We start from the raw sequence: 14,710 nt of genomic DNA, 5'->3' as shown, positions 1-14,710 counted from the left end.
GTGAGCAAGGTTTGCTGTCCAAGGTGTAAATATTCAATGGGAATAAAACTGGCATGGTACTTTTTTTTTTTTTTTTTTTTGGTTTGGCTCTTTCAAGAATAATGGCCCATCAATGAGCGTTTTTAACACACTCCATAGTCTTTTCCTGTGGTGTTAGGTTTTTACTTTCTTTCTTTTTTTTTTTTTTTTTCCTGGGGCTGTGGGTGGGGGTGGGCTGTCATGGGGGAACTGCCCTTTAAATTTTAAGTGACACTACAGAAAAACACAAAAAGGTGATGGGTTGTGTTGTGCTTTGTATTGAATGCCGTCTTGACATCTCTTCCCTTGTCCTCTGGTACGTTCTGAAGCTGTGTATGAGATCTGGATCGCCTGTCACTTGGGCTGGTGACAGGCCTAATTCATTTGCTTTGTACATTTTCTTTTACTTTCCTTTTTTCCTTTCTCTGGAGGCATCACATGCTGGTGCTGTGTCTTTATGAATGTTTTAACCATTTTCATGGTGGAAGAATTTTATATTTATGCAGTTGTACAATTTTATTTTTTTCTGCAAGAAAAAGTGTAATGTATGAAATAAACCAAAGTCACTTGTTTGAAAATAAATCTTTATTTTGGACTTTATAAAAAGCAATGCAGTACCCCATAGACTGGTGTTAAATGTTGTCTACAGTGCAAAATCCATGTTCTAACATATATAATAATTGCCAGGAGTACAGTGCTCTTGTTGATCTTGTATTCAGTCAGGTTAAAACAATGGACAATAAAAGAATGAACACATCCTCATGTGCGTGATTCACTCTCGTCTGAATGCCGCAGCTTGTGACTTCTTTGCTTTCTGTACTGCTAGTTATCCAAGATCTTGAAGAAATACTGAACCTGAAAACAAACACAAGAATTGAGTTCATTAGTTCACATGGAAATTCAGTCTTTTCTACCCAACAGAGGCCAGTAGCTGAGACTGGACTCTAGACATGAGACATACCTCTCCCAATGAGACCACAGCTAGGCTCATTGGAGGCAGAGGCTCAATGAGGTTTTAGTTCAGAGTTGAAGGTTAAAAGTATTTTGTGGTGGTGACGTCTCTTAGTTCAGAAAACATTAATTTTTGGTTCCTGCTAGTGCTTCACTAGGTTTGTCTGTTTAAAAAAAAGTCTTTAGTTCAGTTAAAAAGTGAGGTTAGGTTTGAGGTTCATACAGGAAGGTTCTGCGTATTTAGCTGTATTTAAAAATCAGCCTTCGTGGGAAGTAAGACAAAAAATGAGCTTTCTGAAAAACATTCTCCAGGTATAACCAAGCCGAAAATTTAGTATCACATAACTTAGTGGGAAATACCCAAACTACAATCCTGGCTTCATATTTCTGGAAATGGAAGCCAGTCACAAACCTTGAGCAGGGCCTTCTGGCCTGCAGGCTGTCCCAAGAGATCCTTTGCTGTGAGACTGGGATTCATCCCTGGTAATGCCTCCCCACTCACGGAGACATGGACCCAGAGGCCCAGGGTCACGTATGTGACAGCAGAGCTAATTCAGACAGAGCAGTAGCAGTTTATATCCCACCTTACTGCCTCACATTTATAATCCTGCAGATCTGCTTGTCTTGTTCATTCTTGAAAAATATGACCACAGACTTTGCTATTTCTAGACCAGTAAATTGTGTGACAGCAAATGAATACCCATGGGGCAACAGTTACATTTAAAAAAACAGTAAAGGGAACTGTGGAAAAATGGTACTACAGCTTAGCTGCAAAGGTTTCAGGTGTCCTCATTAACATGTGAGGAAATATAGCAACACCTATTGAACCAGTAACATACCTAAAGAATGCTGGGTTTCTCTAGAATGTCTAGAAATAGAAGTTCCTACAACGGAAGATGGTTTGTCTTGTTGAAACAACTCATTTTCCAAGATGTGCTATCAGTCTGAAAGGTGATGTTTATAGAGAAGCAGGGGGATGGCTTAGGGCTGGGGAAAGGAGTACACAAATAAGGATTGGAAGGTAGTTTGCACTTTTGAGGCGTTCTAAGGTCACAACCTTATTCAACCTTAATCCTCTGCTCTCCTAGGTAATATTCTGAGCCACTGTGTGTGTGTGTGTGTGTGTGTGTGTGCACGCACGCTCCCTGCCTATCATGTCAAGGTTCCCTCCCAATCTTGCATCCCAGTAACCTTTCCACGCTACACCAGTCCAGTCCCCACCTGTGCGCTGTACAGTTATGCCACCACTGGGAGACTGGAATGGAGTTTGTGCTCTTTGACGCAGATGTTTGTTGACTGCCTCATCGGTGCCAAGCACTCTTCTAACAGCTGGGGAGAGATCCATGAGCAAACATAACACACAGACCTGTCTTTTCTCCTCCGCAGCTGCCTTCTAGTATTAAATACTGCATGTGTTTGGAACTCTTGCTTCTATATGTGTGTCAGTTCTGTCTCTCCCTGTGTTATCAGTTTATTCCATTTCTTCTTAGATGACACAGTTTTGGGTATAGGGACGGTGCCATCCACTGCCTCTGTGATGTTCTCAACACATCCTACAGAGAGGTTTTCCCAAGAGTCCAAAGACTTAATTCCTCACACTAAATACAAAGGAATGAGTTTTTCAAAGGCAGGCTGAGTACCACTTGGAATCAAAAGCATTAGAACAATCACTGAACAGAGGAAAAAGGATTCTCCAATTGTTGATTTTTTTCCCCCCAATCTGTCAAAGTCCCTGAAGGCAAATTTTGGTGTGGTGCTAGCATGCCTTCAGCCCAGGTTAATCTGCCTTTCATTTGTTCAAGTATAACAGCAAATGGATTTCAAGCAAAATAGTAAACTTTCAGGTGGTACTCAGATATGGTAAAACTCGAGAAAGTGAAAAAGAGCCAACAAGAATTTAGGGACATTTGGCCAAAAGTACAGCATTAACAGAGGCCAAGTTTTCCCAGTTCTGCACCTCTTTGGGCAAAAATCTAATTTGAACTCTATTTTAGAACAATAACATGCCCTGCCTGCTCAAACTTCACTTATTACCAGAGGGAACAGCTCCAACTCCAAATTAAAAGCATTATCAGTAATCAGAGACGAAAACCCAGTCCTCAGAATCTTTCAAAGGCCAACGATTGCTCCAACTCCTGGCTTCTTAAAGGATCAGTGCCACTTGTATATCAGTGTATGTCTGGCCCATGAAGAACTGAGTGAGGTTACTGTGAAACTTCGGGACCTTATGAATACGGAGGGAAACTATCCAAGGAGCATTTGAGAGTAGTTTTAATGGAGTAAAGTGATCTGGGTTTCAGATTCAACGGGGAAAATACACCTCTCCCTTTTCTTCTTTAAGAGGGAGGCAGCATTAACCTGGCATGTTATCGCCCATCCCTGGGCTCGGCGCTGGGGAAGCCATTAGGAAAGAGTCTTACTCTTGCAGCGGCTGACGGCAATTAGCCCTCCTACCCTCCCACCCAAAGTAAAATGAAGGGGTTAGACCAAGGCAGAAACCTTGGCTCATGAGCCACTCTGCATTTTGTATTTTTCTCTCAGAGACTGTCAGCATCATTCCGTTCTGAGAAATTAAGTATTTCATTAAAAGGTACTGACTCTTACTGACTACAGCATCCAGCTATTTGATTTAGCCACAAATGAATTCCACACCTTAAGAAAAGGCGCATATTGTAATAAAACTGCGACATAGTATCTCCAGCTGACTTCACCACAAAGCCTTTAAGATGCTGGATTTTCATAAAATCAGGACTCCACTAAGTAGTCTGTAAAGGGCTGCCTTTTCCAAGGAAATGCATACCTTCCTCTAGCGTTAGCCCTTTCTAGACCAGGAAGGAGTTGGCACAGGGTGACTGGAAACCCATCTATGTAGCTGGCCACAGTGCCTGACAGCGTCACTGGGTCGGTCCTTTGGTTTAAGTGCTTTGGAATCTAATATTTCATTCCTGTGAAGGGTTGTCCTTTAGTGCCCATAACTTCTCACAGGGATTTGTGGTTATTAAATTAGGAAGTAATGGAGACACATGGAGCAGTCCAGGAATGGGAAGAGGAGCCACTCCTTTGATAGGGAGCAAGGGTCCTAAAATGACCAGTGGGTGAGGATCAGGCCTTGGGGCAGGTTCTGGTGATACTTCACTGGAGCCTCTGGGCAGCAAGGGAATTGATTTAAGGCTAACAGGCACGTCAGGGTTCTACCGAAGAAAAGGGAACATGACCTCAGAAGTCCATACCTACAAAACCTTTGCCTAGAGCTGGCCTCTTCTTTCATTCACAGATTTCCCCAGAGCCACTTCCCCTGTGCCCAGCGCTGACTGTGGCACTGACCGGGACCTCGGGGGAGGGGGGTTCGAGTAGGGGGCATCCACAAAGACAAGGTCCCTGTCCGGTAATTTTGGTCTTTACCTTTCCAAATATTTTGAAAGGTCTCCCCTATTCTCTTTATCTGTACATAATTTCCTTTCCCTCCTTCTGCCAATCAGCCCTGTCACTATCCATCTAGGATATTCTAGGAATGCGTGAGCCCTGGTCCTCAGAAATCTCATATCCTGGGAAGAAGAAAACCCACGCACTCAGATCAAATCGCTATCATGGGCTAAGGTGCAAGTGGAAATAATAAGCTGCCAGTGGGACACAGACTATTTCCTGCAGGGATTCACATTCAACTTGAGTTTTGAGGATGAGCTGCATCTGACGTAGATGAACACCGAACTCTGGCTGAATATAGGACTGCTGTGCCAATGGGTCAGGCTGCTTCCCTAACCTGAAGGTTGGCTCTTTATCTCTCCCGTTAGATTTAAGTAAGGACAACAGCTCACGCTCATCTATTCCTTCACAATGTACAGTCTATATAACCTCTTACAACAGCTCTGTGAAGTCATTCCCCTCACCTGCTTGCAGAGCAGGACCCTGACGCCCACACTCCACGACTTCCCCGGGCAGTAAGTCAGGGCTCTTGCTAAGTCAGCAGGAGTGGAATTTGAACCTGTAGCTGCAACTCTTGCTCTTAATCTCCTATGGAGTGCATTCTGCATTTGCCCAGAACTGTCTCTACATTATCGACAATGAAATGCAAATAAATGTAAATTTTCTATCATGGCTTCAAGCGTAGACTCAGCAAAAGCATCCAGGGAACCTCTCATTTTTGCTCTGAGTATAGTGTGTAGCAAAAGCAGGTCTCAAGGCTAGTGATTCTAGTCTCGTCCAGCACTAGACTACCCCCCATCCCCGCCCCGCCATGGAACTTCTAGAACATGGAGCTAGCGTGAAACCTCTTTGCACACTTATTACCTCTAGCGTTGTATCAGGGTCCCTAGAGGAGCTCCCTGTTACAGCTGCTTAGGCTCTTCCACAGACACCTGAGTCAGGCACCTTGGAGGCAGAGTGCAGCCACCTATTTTCCAATGGTTCTTAAGGTTGGCTGGGCATCAAAAATACCTGTGAAGTTATTTTTTTTTAAGTATGAGCATAGATGTGTTTGAACATTTACAGAATTCATCTCTCCCACTGTCATGGAGTTTAGGCACCAAATCAGAACACTTGCACCTAGGCCACCCTACTAGATAGGTTTTCAGACAAAATCTAGTCAATCTGAATCTGACCGACGTACAAGTTCGCTAGTGCTCCAATAGTATGATATTGATTTTTAAATATTCCAGCCAATTTGGTAGAAAAGCAACTCTCAACTCATTTGGGCCCCTTCTTGCTTGGGATGGTTTCCTGGGCCACATGCTGGAAGGGCCCTGCCTGGTTTCTTGTTCTTTCCACTGCCTCCCTCTTGAGATTCTTCACAGTTTTTGAGCAAGGGGCCACTCCATTCTGAACCAGTTCTGTTTATAGCCATGGGCCTCTATGCTAGGGCTACTTTTGCGTGGTTTTCCTATTGGCTGGGTGAGACTGTGTTAGAAAGGGCTGCTTTTTTTTTTTTTTTTTTTTTAATTTATTTATGATAGTCACAGAGAGGGGGCGGGGCAGAGACACAGGCAGAGGGAGAAGCAGGCTCCATGCACCGGGAGCCCGACGTGGGACTCGATCCCGGGTCTCCAGGATCACGCCCTGGGCCAAAGGCAGGCACTAAACCGCTGCGCCACCCAGGGATCCCAGGGCTGCTTTTTAAAACCAGCAATCAACAGATCTCTGGTCAGAGCCAGTGGGTAGGGGAAGGTGCAGGGAAGGCAAGCCATGGAAGATGAGAGCTGGAAAGCTCGCCTGGACAGGAAGAGAGGCCAGGACTGCAGGCTGAAGTGTTGGGGCAAGGGTGAAGAGGAATAGGCAATGGAGAAGCCACACTCACTGAACCTGGGCTGGGCTTCATCTCTGTCTTTCCCTTCCAATCACCCCTGTTTTCTGCTCCCCAAATAGAGCCCAGGGAAGTGGGTCATTGTGAGGACAGAGGTGGTAGCTAAAGGAAGAGCTCAGAGAAAAGATCCAGCCTCTACAGAAGGGAGACAAGCTGTCTACCTTTGCCTCCTATGGCAGCCACAGAGCCCAGGAAATCTTTGGGCTCAGATGGACCATTCAACTCGATTTCTAGGCTACGAAAAATAACACAGAACTAACTTATCCATAAGGGTCTCTCCTTCCTTGTATCTTTACCTTCTCCAATGGTTCAGAGGCCATATTTGAAATATGTGAAGACAAAATGAAATTTTCACATTAAAATGACATATTTCAGGAATTTTGTAAACCCAGTGTGCTCAGAGTTCTCTTTTAAAGCCCTCTTGAGGGCAGCCTGGGTGGCTCAGCGGTTTAGCGCTGCCTTCAGCCCAGGGCATGATCCTGGAGACCTGGGATCGAGTCCTGTGTCAGGCTCCCTGCATAGAGCCTGCTTCTCCCTCTGCCTGTCTCTCTCTCTGTGTCTCTCATGAATAAATAAAATCTTAAAAAAAAATAATAAAGCCCTCTTGATTTTTATACTGCCTGCCATCCAGTAATGAGAACAATGCTCTTTTTAAAGATGAAAGGTAATTCTTCCTCAACCCAGAATAGAGTGGCACTGACCTTTCCCTTTCCTGGAAATATATATCTTTTTTCCTAATATAACTAAAGATGCAAGAGCCTTTTCTAGAAGTTCGTTCTAATATTGGGTTTCATGGCTCATTATCTGGCCGCTTCTGCCTTGAAGGTAGTTTTGGTTGTGGCTGGTTCCTCCTCAGCCCCTCAAAAACTCTAAAAATAGAGATGTTTGTCCCTCCTGTCCCCTTTTCCTCCCTACTGCTAAGAATTTAAAAAGGACACTTCTGAGAGCTACCATAAGTCAGTGTGAGCTATGGATAGCTGTTCAGTATTTACATTGTAAGTTGCACTTTTTCTTTAAAAATGGAGTCCTTGCGACCTGTGCTTTGATGGATTAACACATGTACTCCTTACAACTAACTTCACAAAGTAGAAGTTACTAGTCCCCTTTTCCAGTTGATGAGCTGGAGTGTCAGCATTTAGAGCTAACTCTTTGCCTGAGGGCACATGACTGTCTGGTGCCTCCAGCTCTGCCTAGGCTGGTTGTGGAGCCTCTGGATCGGACTGCTGACCTTGCCGGTTCCTGGCTGGATGACCTTGAGGAAGCCACATCACTTCTCTGCTCCTCAGATTCCAGATCTATCATATAATGATACTTGTTACATGGGGTTGTTTTGCAAATTAAAGTAAGGAAAGCATTACAGTGCTACCATGTAGTAAATACTCCATAACAAGTACCATTATTACTGTCTCTCCAATATGTCCCACAATGCTGTGGTCCATCCTGCTGTATGTCGATGTAACCTTGGGTTTCTGAGCAACTTCACCATACTGTGAGAGCCAGAACTCCTCAGGCCACACATCCCTACTGGAGGAGAGCTGACATAATTAATCAGGTCATGAATAACAAAGGCATTTGCAAAAAAACAGTAAAGATGCATGAGGACCAAATGTAACATGTAGTCCTTAATTGGATCCAGACCAGAAGCATTTTTTTCCTTTGCTGCCCAAGACATTTATGGGTAGAACTGCTGATATTTTAATGTCTGTACGTAGATAGTAGTGCTGTCTTAATTTCCTGGTTTCTAATCATTGTTCTGTGGTGATGGAATCTAGATAATTATTCTGTATCTGTAGGAGATAGACACTGAAGGACTGAGGAGTAAAAGGGAATTATGTCTGTCTCCATCAAACATATATAGAATGATATTAGTAGGCTCACATGTGCACAAGGTGAGAGAGAGAAAAGGGAATGATTGGTACATTGTGACACAGAAAAACACTAACATTTGGGGAATGTGGGGGAAATGCTGAGAGTGCTGAATCTGGACTCAGTGAAAGAACCGAGTTTGATTCTAGTCACCATGTCCTGGTGGCAAGTATGTTAAACTCTCCAAGCTGGTTTCTTAATCTAAAAATTGGGGATAACAAAACCTACATCACTGGGACAAATGTGTATGTATGTTTATGGGTGGATTATTAAAATTGCAGCACATTGTACAAATCATAAATTTTCATGAAGCATCTCAGGCTGGGTTCTGCTGGAAGTCAGGGTAAAGCTAAAAGGTGGGCCATCTCAGCTGGAATATCAGGCAAGCAGGACTGAACACTCAGATGAACCTGACCCTTCACGGTAGACATTCATTTTTGCCAATTCCCCATGGAAGTAAGGAGGTTTTTGACAGAGAACATACCCTATTCTTAATTTTTCTTTAAAAGCCTTCAAATAAGAAATGTAAATATGATGATGCATTCTTGAGATCAGTGACTTTCAATCTGCCTGTACATCAGAATCACCCTTTGAAGCTTTAAAAATAAATACGTGCTTAGACCCTATCTTATAAGAGTCTGATTCATTTGGTCTTGGGAAGATCCTGAACATTCACATCTTCAAATCACTCCACTTCTGAAGAAGCACTTCTGATGTTCAGTAGGGTTGCAAACCACTGCCCTCGACAGAGTTAGTGAAAACCAGTGCCCTAGAAATCAGGGCTGGAACCAAACTCATCTGATGTTATCTAAGTGATCTGAAGGAAAGAATGAAACCTCCCAGTTACCTTGGCTTTTGCTGGTATTTGCAGTCACTGGAGGCCCTTGACATGAATGGTGTGCCATGGAGATGGATAACTGTCCTCCCACAATGAAACGAAGAATGTGTGTAAAATGGAGGCAGTGTTGGGTGTTCACAGGAAAGAAATTGGGCTTGGCTCATGGAATGAGTTCTACAGAAAATACACAGTGACTTAGGAAAGGGACTGTCAAGTGTGTTCTGTGGGTTCCCTAAGGACTTTGGTCTATGGGGCAATTGCTGCTTGGGATGTCATCACTGCTGACTGACCTCATAAAAGATCCTGGAAATGAAACCCAAGGAATCATGGTATCCTTTTAAAAAACCCCACAGGGCATTTGTTTCTTGGAAAGTTCTTGTTGCTATACTTCACACATATTTCTGTCAGAAAAACTCCAAGATGAAAATAACAGAATTAGAAACTAGTGACTAAAATTATTTAGAAGATAGGATATTGCTTGTATAAAGACATATAAGAAAAGTAAAAACGGCTCTCAGATTCTATAAAAGCTGACAGAATGTATAATGGGAATTCATTAGATAATGAGGGGAATAGTAGGAATGGACTTTTTCACTTAAACCTGGAAAGAAGTTGAGAGAGCAAATGTGGAGGTAATTTAAGGTTTAAGGAAAAAATGATTTCCTTATACCCAAAGATTTGAAGGTTCAAAACATTTAGAATCATATTTTGATAATCTCTTGGAAGGGCATGCTGGAGATGTTGAAGAAGTATTCTTAAACTTTGATAGCAATATTATAAAAGGTAACTGCCATATTTTTCTATAAACATTCTTGACTGTTACTAGCAAAAAAGTATTGGGCTAAATACACTTGCACAAAATTTTAAGCTTCTTATTATGTAAAGAGTCTGTTGCATAGACCCCAGGGAAAGTGAGTTGGGACAGCGGCCCTGAGTGTAGGCAGCCAGTGCTCCTAGTGGGGAGACATGGAGCAGAAGGAGGAAGAGAGGAGTCACCAGCAAACTCTAGGAAGACAGGGAGGCTCTCAGCCTGTCCTGGCCTCCATCCACCACCACTGTCACGTGGCTTTCCTGAGTACTGACTGTTCTCCCATCATAATCTTGGTAGGCTCCCTATTTCCCATAGTATGACATCTAGTACTGGCTTGGCTTTCATAAAGCCCAAGAATACATTCACTAAAAGCAAGTTTCTGGCTGCAGTCACTCTTCCTTTCCTACCACTCAAAAGCAGAGAAGGGACTTGACCACTTGAAATAGCCTTTCTTTGATACCCATAACTCCTACAGGGCAAGGGATATCCCTCTTACTTCTTCCTACACCCCCAAGTTGTTCACATACAGCAGGCCATAAAAACTCACTAAGTGCCAACATCATGTGATTTGTTTCTCTTCTTTTTCACACCCTTCTCACCCACTCTTTATCCACATTGGTCATAGAATACCAAGAGGCTTCTCACATAATCTCCATCATTGTCCTTTGCCAATCGTGCTGATGTAACAATTACAAATGCTGACATTCAGGAACAGAATGGAAAGGGCTCTGCTCCTCGGCTAGCCAAGACCATGGCTGATTTGCAGGGGACAATCTAGGGCAGTAAAGACCTGGAGAAGATTTCAGGAGGTAAAAAGTGAATGGCTGCATTCCTATTAATAAGGGAAAGTGAACAGGGCTTCCAGAAAGAGGCACATATGACAGAGACATGGTTTGGACAAATGCTTTTTCTATCAAAACTTAATCTTCACCTATTTTCAAATAAGAGTACCACTGCCCCATAAATACTACAAAAGTTTTTTGAATTTTTGGAATAACATAAAACAATGAGTTACCTAAAGCCTTATCAGTTTAAAGATTTCGTTTAAAATAGTTTGGCTTTTAGTTTCTAGCCTTATTTTGAGTGGTGTAACTCTGCCGTGGCCCCATCAAAACTCAAGATCATTTAATTCACATTTCATATTCTCTTAAACTACTCAGAACAGAAGAGTAATATCAAAGGCTAAACCAGAGCTCAGTCGATTAAAATATTGGTGCTTCTACTAATTGGCATACTCCTATGGTGCTATTCTCAAGATTCATGCAGACATATTCCAGAAGTGTGGATTCTGTCTTTGGCAACTTCACAGGAGAGAAAGATGGCATTGTTTCAAGGTAATAACCATGATAACAGACATGACAACACTGAAAATACTGTGATAGAGATTGATGCTCATTCTTTCCTTCCCCTTCATAAAGACAATTTTAATCTCACTGGGGAAGCAAAGTGCATAGCCTTCATTACACATGGGTGGAGGGGAGGTCTGTGACTAAGTTCAGACCAACATATGTAAGCAAAGTTGTTGGGTAGGGCTTCCTGGAAAGCTCACTAGAGCAAGCACACTCAGCCTGAATGTCTTTTTGTCCTTTGCCCTTTAGTTCTTTCTTCCCAGAATGAGCCCCAGATACTAGAGCAAAGTAGCTACCATGGACCTAGGAAGCAATCACAGGGAAGGGCCAAGATTACTGCAGGGATCTCAGGCCTGAGTTCTTGAGCTGCTAAACCAAAGCCAGTCATGACCCACCTCCTCACTTCCTGTTTCTCCATAAGAAAACTTTAAATTCGTGCTATTATTTGACATTTCTGTTCCTGGCAGCCAAATTCTTAACAGGTATAAACAACACTAGTAACCATGACGGTAATGGCCACAACAGCAGCACTGTTCTAAATGCTTTGCATACATCATCACATTTCATACTCATGATTCTCACTGAGCTGTGGTTGTTATCTGCACAGGACAGTCAGGACACTGAAGTGTAGGCCCCACAGCTAGCCAGGAAGCAGAATCACATGTGTCGTGCCTTCTCCCGCCCTGCTAAGTAATGGAAGTCAGCAAGGCACTCAGCTGAGGTTCTGGGGTCATGTGTGCTATTCTCCTTTATGCTAAACACACACTTCCAGTGTAGGCATCTCCAAGAAGGATTCCTAAAACATACAAACCTAATATTTAAAAAGAGAGAAGTCTGATCTAGTAATGGCACAAAGAAAATCTTCCCTCTGTGAGGATTCAGAGCCACCTGTCCTATTCCCATCACATGCCTTACACTTCTTCAGCCAAAGCATCAGGGGGGAAGACTCATCTTCACTGCTTTACTCAGTCCTTACCATTTTAGATGGAATCACTGCCTAGGGAGCCAATTAGTGGTGGCCTCCTTGGTGTTTTCTCAGTGCAGGCACTCCCTGCCTCCTCACCGCCTGGGACCTCTGACTCCCCTAACATGGGTGGAAATGATCTACCTTCACTAGGAGACACTTGGGTTGATTTTGAAAAAACAAAACAAAACAAATTACTCTGAAGCTGCCTGTGATTTTTTAGAGGCCCTTTCCAAGCATGGAATGACCTTTCTGATCAAAGCTGCCTTTTAAATCTATCATACATAATATAACACTAAATTTGAGGGAGATTTCAAAATGCTGGCTTTATAGTTAGGTCAACTGAAAAATAATTGGAATAGTTTGGAAAATCAGAATCACAGTAATTAAGAACTTAAAAAAGACTGAGAAAATTCTGTGCAATCCCCTCATTGATATCACTTCCTTCCTTATTACTTGCTGTTTTGAACAACAGCAGAAAACACTAATGTTAACACTTGTGGCACAGAGCTCCAGTTTAGACCTGAGAAATCAGACATGCATATGACAAATCCAGCCAGAAGCAGGCAGTGCCGGTTATCTACTGAGTCTACTCTCCATTCCCCTCTGACCTACTCTCTAGCCTGCTACTGGCATTTTCTTACATTGCTCCAGACTCAGAAAACAACACATAAGCCTTCACAACCTGGGCCCAATCAACTACTCCAAGTTCTAGCATAACCCCTCAGTCCCTCCAGATTTAAAACTAGCGATTCAAATTTCAAGTCATTAACTGTTTCTGGGTCTTTAGACATTCAATTCCTTCTGCCCACAATGTTCTTCCTGGGCCCTCTTCCTCCTGTCCCCATGTTTGTACTCTGTGACCTTAGAATCTCTACTTTAGAACATCAACCAACAGAAGAACTCTTGTGGAACTTAAAAAGCTGGTAGGTAGTCAGACTAATCATCTAAGTCAGGGATCTGAACTTAGTAGACAAAAGATTTACCTAAGGACATATATCATCAAAAAGGAAAGATCACTTCTACACGCAAGGCAGAAAGATAAAGTCCTGTCACTTGGGACTCTCTTTCTTTTGAAAAGTTTTAAAACATCTTATAGCATAAAAGGGAAAATGCTTTGCTATTTCGAGCTTCTTCTTTCACTCTTATAAATGACATCTGTGATGTCAACATTCAATGATAGCCATTCGGGATTTGGTGTTTTTAATTCATGTGAGAATGCCAATTCCGCTGAGTAAAGGAGATATTAGAGTTATATTTAACATAAAATGCAAATATTGCATTGGAGTGGGTTCAGAATAAAAATGTCAATTATATGCAAAAATTAAATACCACCTTCTTGAATCACTTGCCTTGGCATCATGGAAAATTTTTCAGCCTTCTCCAACAAGAGTGTCAGATCTTGGGAACAGTAATTCATAAATGGCCTGATTCCACAATGAGTCAGAGTGACTAAAATACTCTAGATAAATGTTTCACTTATTTATATTGTTGGGTCAAAACTCCAGTTTATTTAATTATCTGTGTTGGTGACATTTTTTAAAGAGTCACATTTACTGCTTTGCACTCTTTCATGTCCCTATGTTGTTGACACACACAACAGACTATATAGACAGGGTTTATGGAGGGTACTGAATGGGGACCTCAAGTCCTTAAAACCTACTAAGGAAGCTTAATAAAATAGGCAGCCACAGTGATTTTATTAAAAATAGAGCTTTTCTCTTGAACAAATGGTCTCTGCACTAAGGCAAGATCTTACTGAATCTTTGACCCTGGGAATTCTAACATATTCTCTTGCAGTGAAAGGGGACATTATATTGAAACCTTAAATTATGGGAGATTATGAAAATGAAGCTTTTTAATTAAAAAAACCAAGCCATAAAATCTCAGGCTTTAATGTAACCTCTTTTACTTCCTTTTAAAATGCAAGTCCTTCAGGTCATATAGAAATGTAATCTCTGGTTTAAAATTTAGTGCTAGATATGAGCCAAAGGATTAAGGACTCTGAAGCTAAGATTAAATACATACTTTTTAAAATATGCACTTTTCCAAATTAGCCTTGATGGCTCTTCCATTCATAAAATATTGGAAGAGGAGCTAGTGATCCATGTCATCTTATACTTTTGACTCAACTGGTGTTTCTCTTATTTGTGGGTTTATAGTGAGCAGTGGAGGGAATCTACTGAGGCTTTCAGTGGACACAGTAGGACTCTACCATGCTTCTATTTTGGAAATTAATACTCAATAGATAAAACATACTGATCTCTATTTGTGCAGTTACTCCCTATTATTTTTGCTTAGATTTATTGATTTCAATGTGAAGCAATGTTTTTAAGTTGGGGCAATGTGAATCTACTCTTTGAATATGTTAGGGGGAAAATGCCTCAGAGGCCAGCATGACAGTTCCTGAATGGCTAACATGTCTTCTACTTGAATGAGGAAAACTAATATATATTCACCTCAGTACGATGTACAAAAAATCATAAAATCTCTAGCTATAAAATGCTTATCATTTGATTTGCTATCATTCCCAAAGGACTAGTGAAAATCCCTATATGTTACTTTGAAATGAAAAAAAATCTTTGCTTCATTTCTTTTTGACTTATAAATCTATTAC

The 14,710-nt window shown here is 41.9% G+C and overlaps 1 protein-coding gene and 1 long non-coding RNA gene across 16 annotated transcripts in view; one reads left to right on the top strand and one right to left on the bottom strand.

Annotated features, from left to right (window-relative positions):
• Window positions 1-585: 585 nt before the first annotated feature.
• Window positions 586-14,710, bottom strand: part of NME7 (NME/NM23 family member 7) — a 262,304-nt gene continuing 248,179 nt past the window's right edge. For all 4 annotated transcript variants that reach the window (XR_005362112.1, XR_005362114.1, XR_005362113.1 and 1 more), the window contains one exon: window positions 586-873. Coding sequence is in view for 1 of the 4 variants with exons in the window: in XM_038542605.1 (XP_038398533.1) it covers window positions 841-873 (33 nt within the window). In the remaining 3 variants the exon portion in view is untranslated. The remainder of the gene's footprint in view (window positions 874-14,710) is intronic.
• The window catches only part of LOC102152256, a 54,625-nt gene continuing 50,392 nt past the window's right edge, over window positions 10,478-14,710 (top strand). For all 12 annotated transcript variants that reach the window (XR_005362125.1, XR_005362123.1, XR_005362127.1 and 9 more), the window contains exons 1-2: window positions 10,478-10,589; window positions 10,941-11,114. This is a non-coding gene — a long non-coding RNA (uncharacterized LOC102152256). The remainder of the gene's footprint in view (window positions 10,590-10,940; window positions 11,115-14,710) is intronic.

This window comes from Canis lupus, chromosome 7, assembly GCF_011100685.1.
Source record: "Canis lupus familiaris isolate Mischka breed German Shepherd chromosome 7, alternate assembly UU_Cfam_GSD_1.0, whole genome shotgun sequence".
NCBI lineage: Eukaryota > Metazoa > Chordata > Mammalia > Carnivora > Canidae > Canis > Canis lupus.
This window is presented reverse-complemented; position numbering and strand designations above follow the sequence as displayed.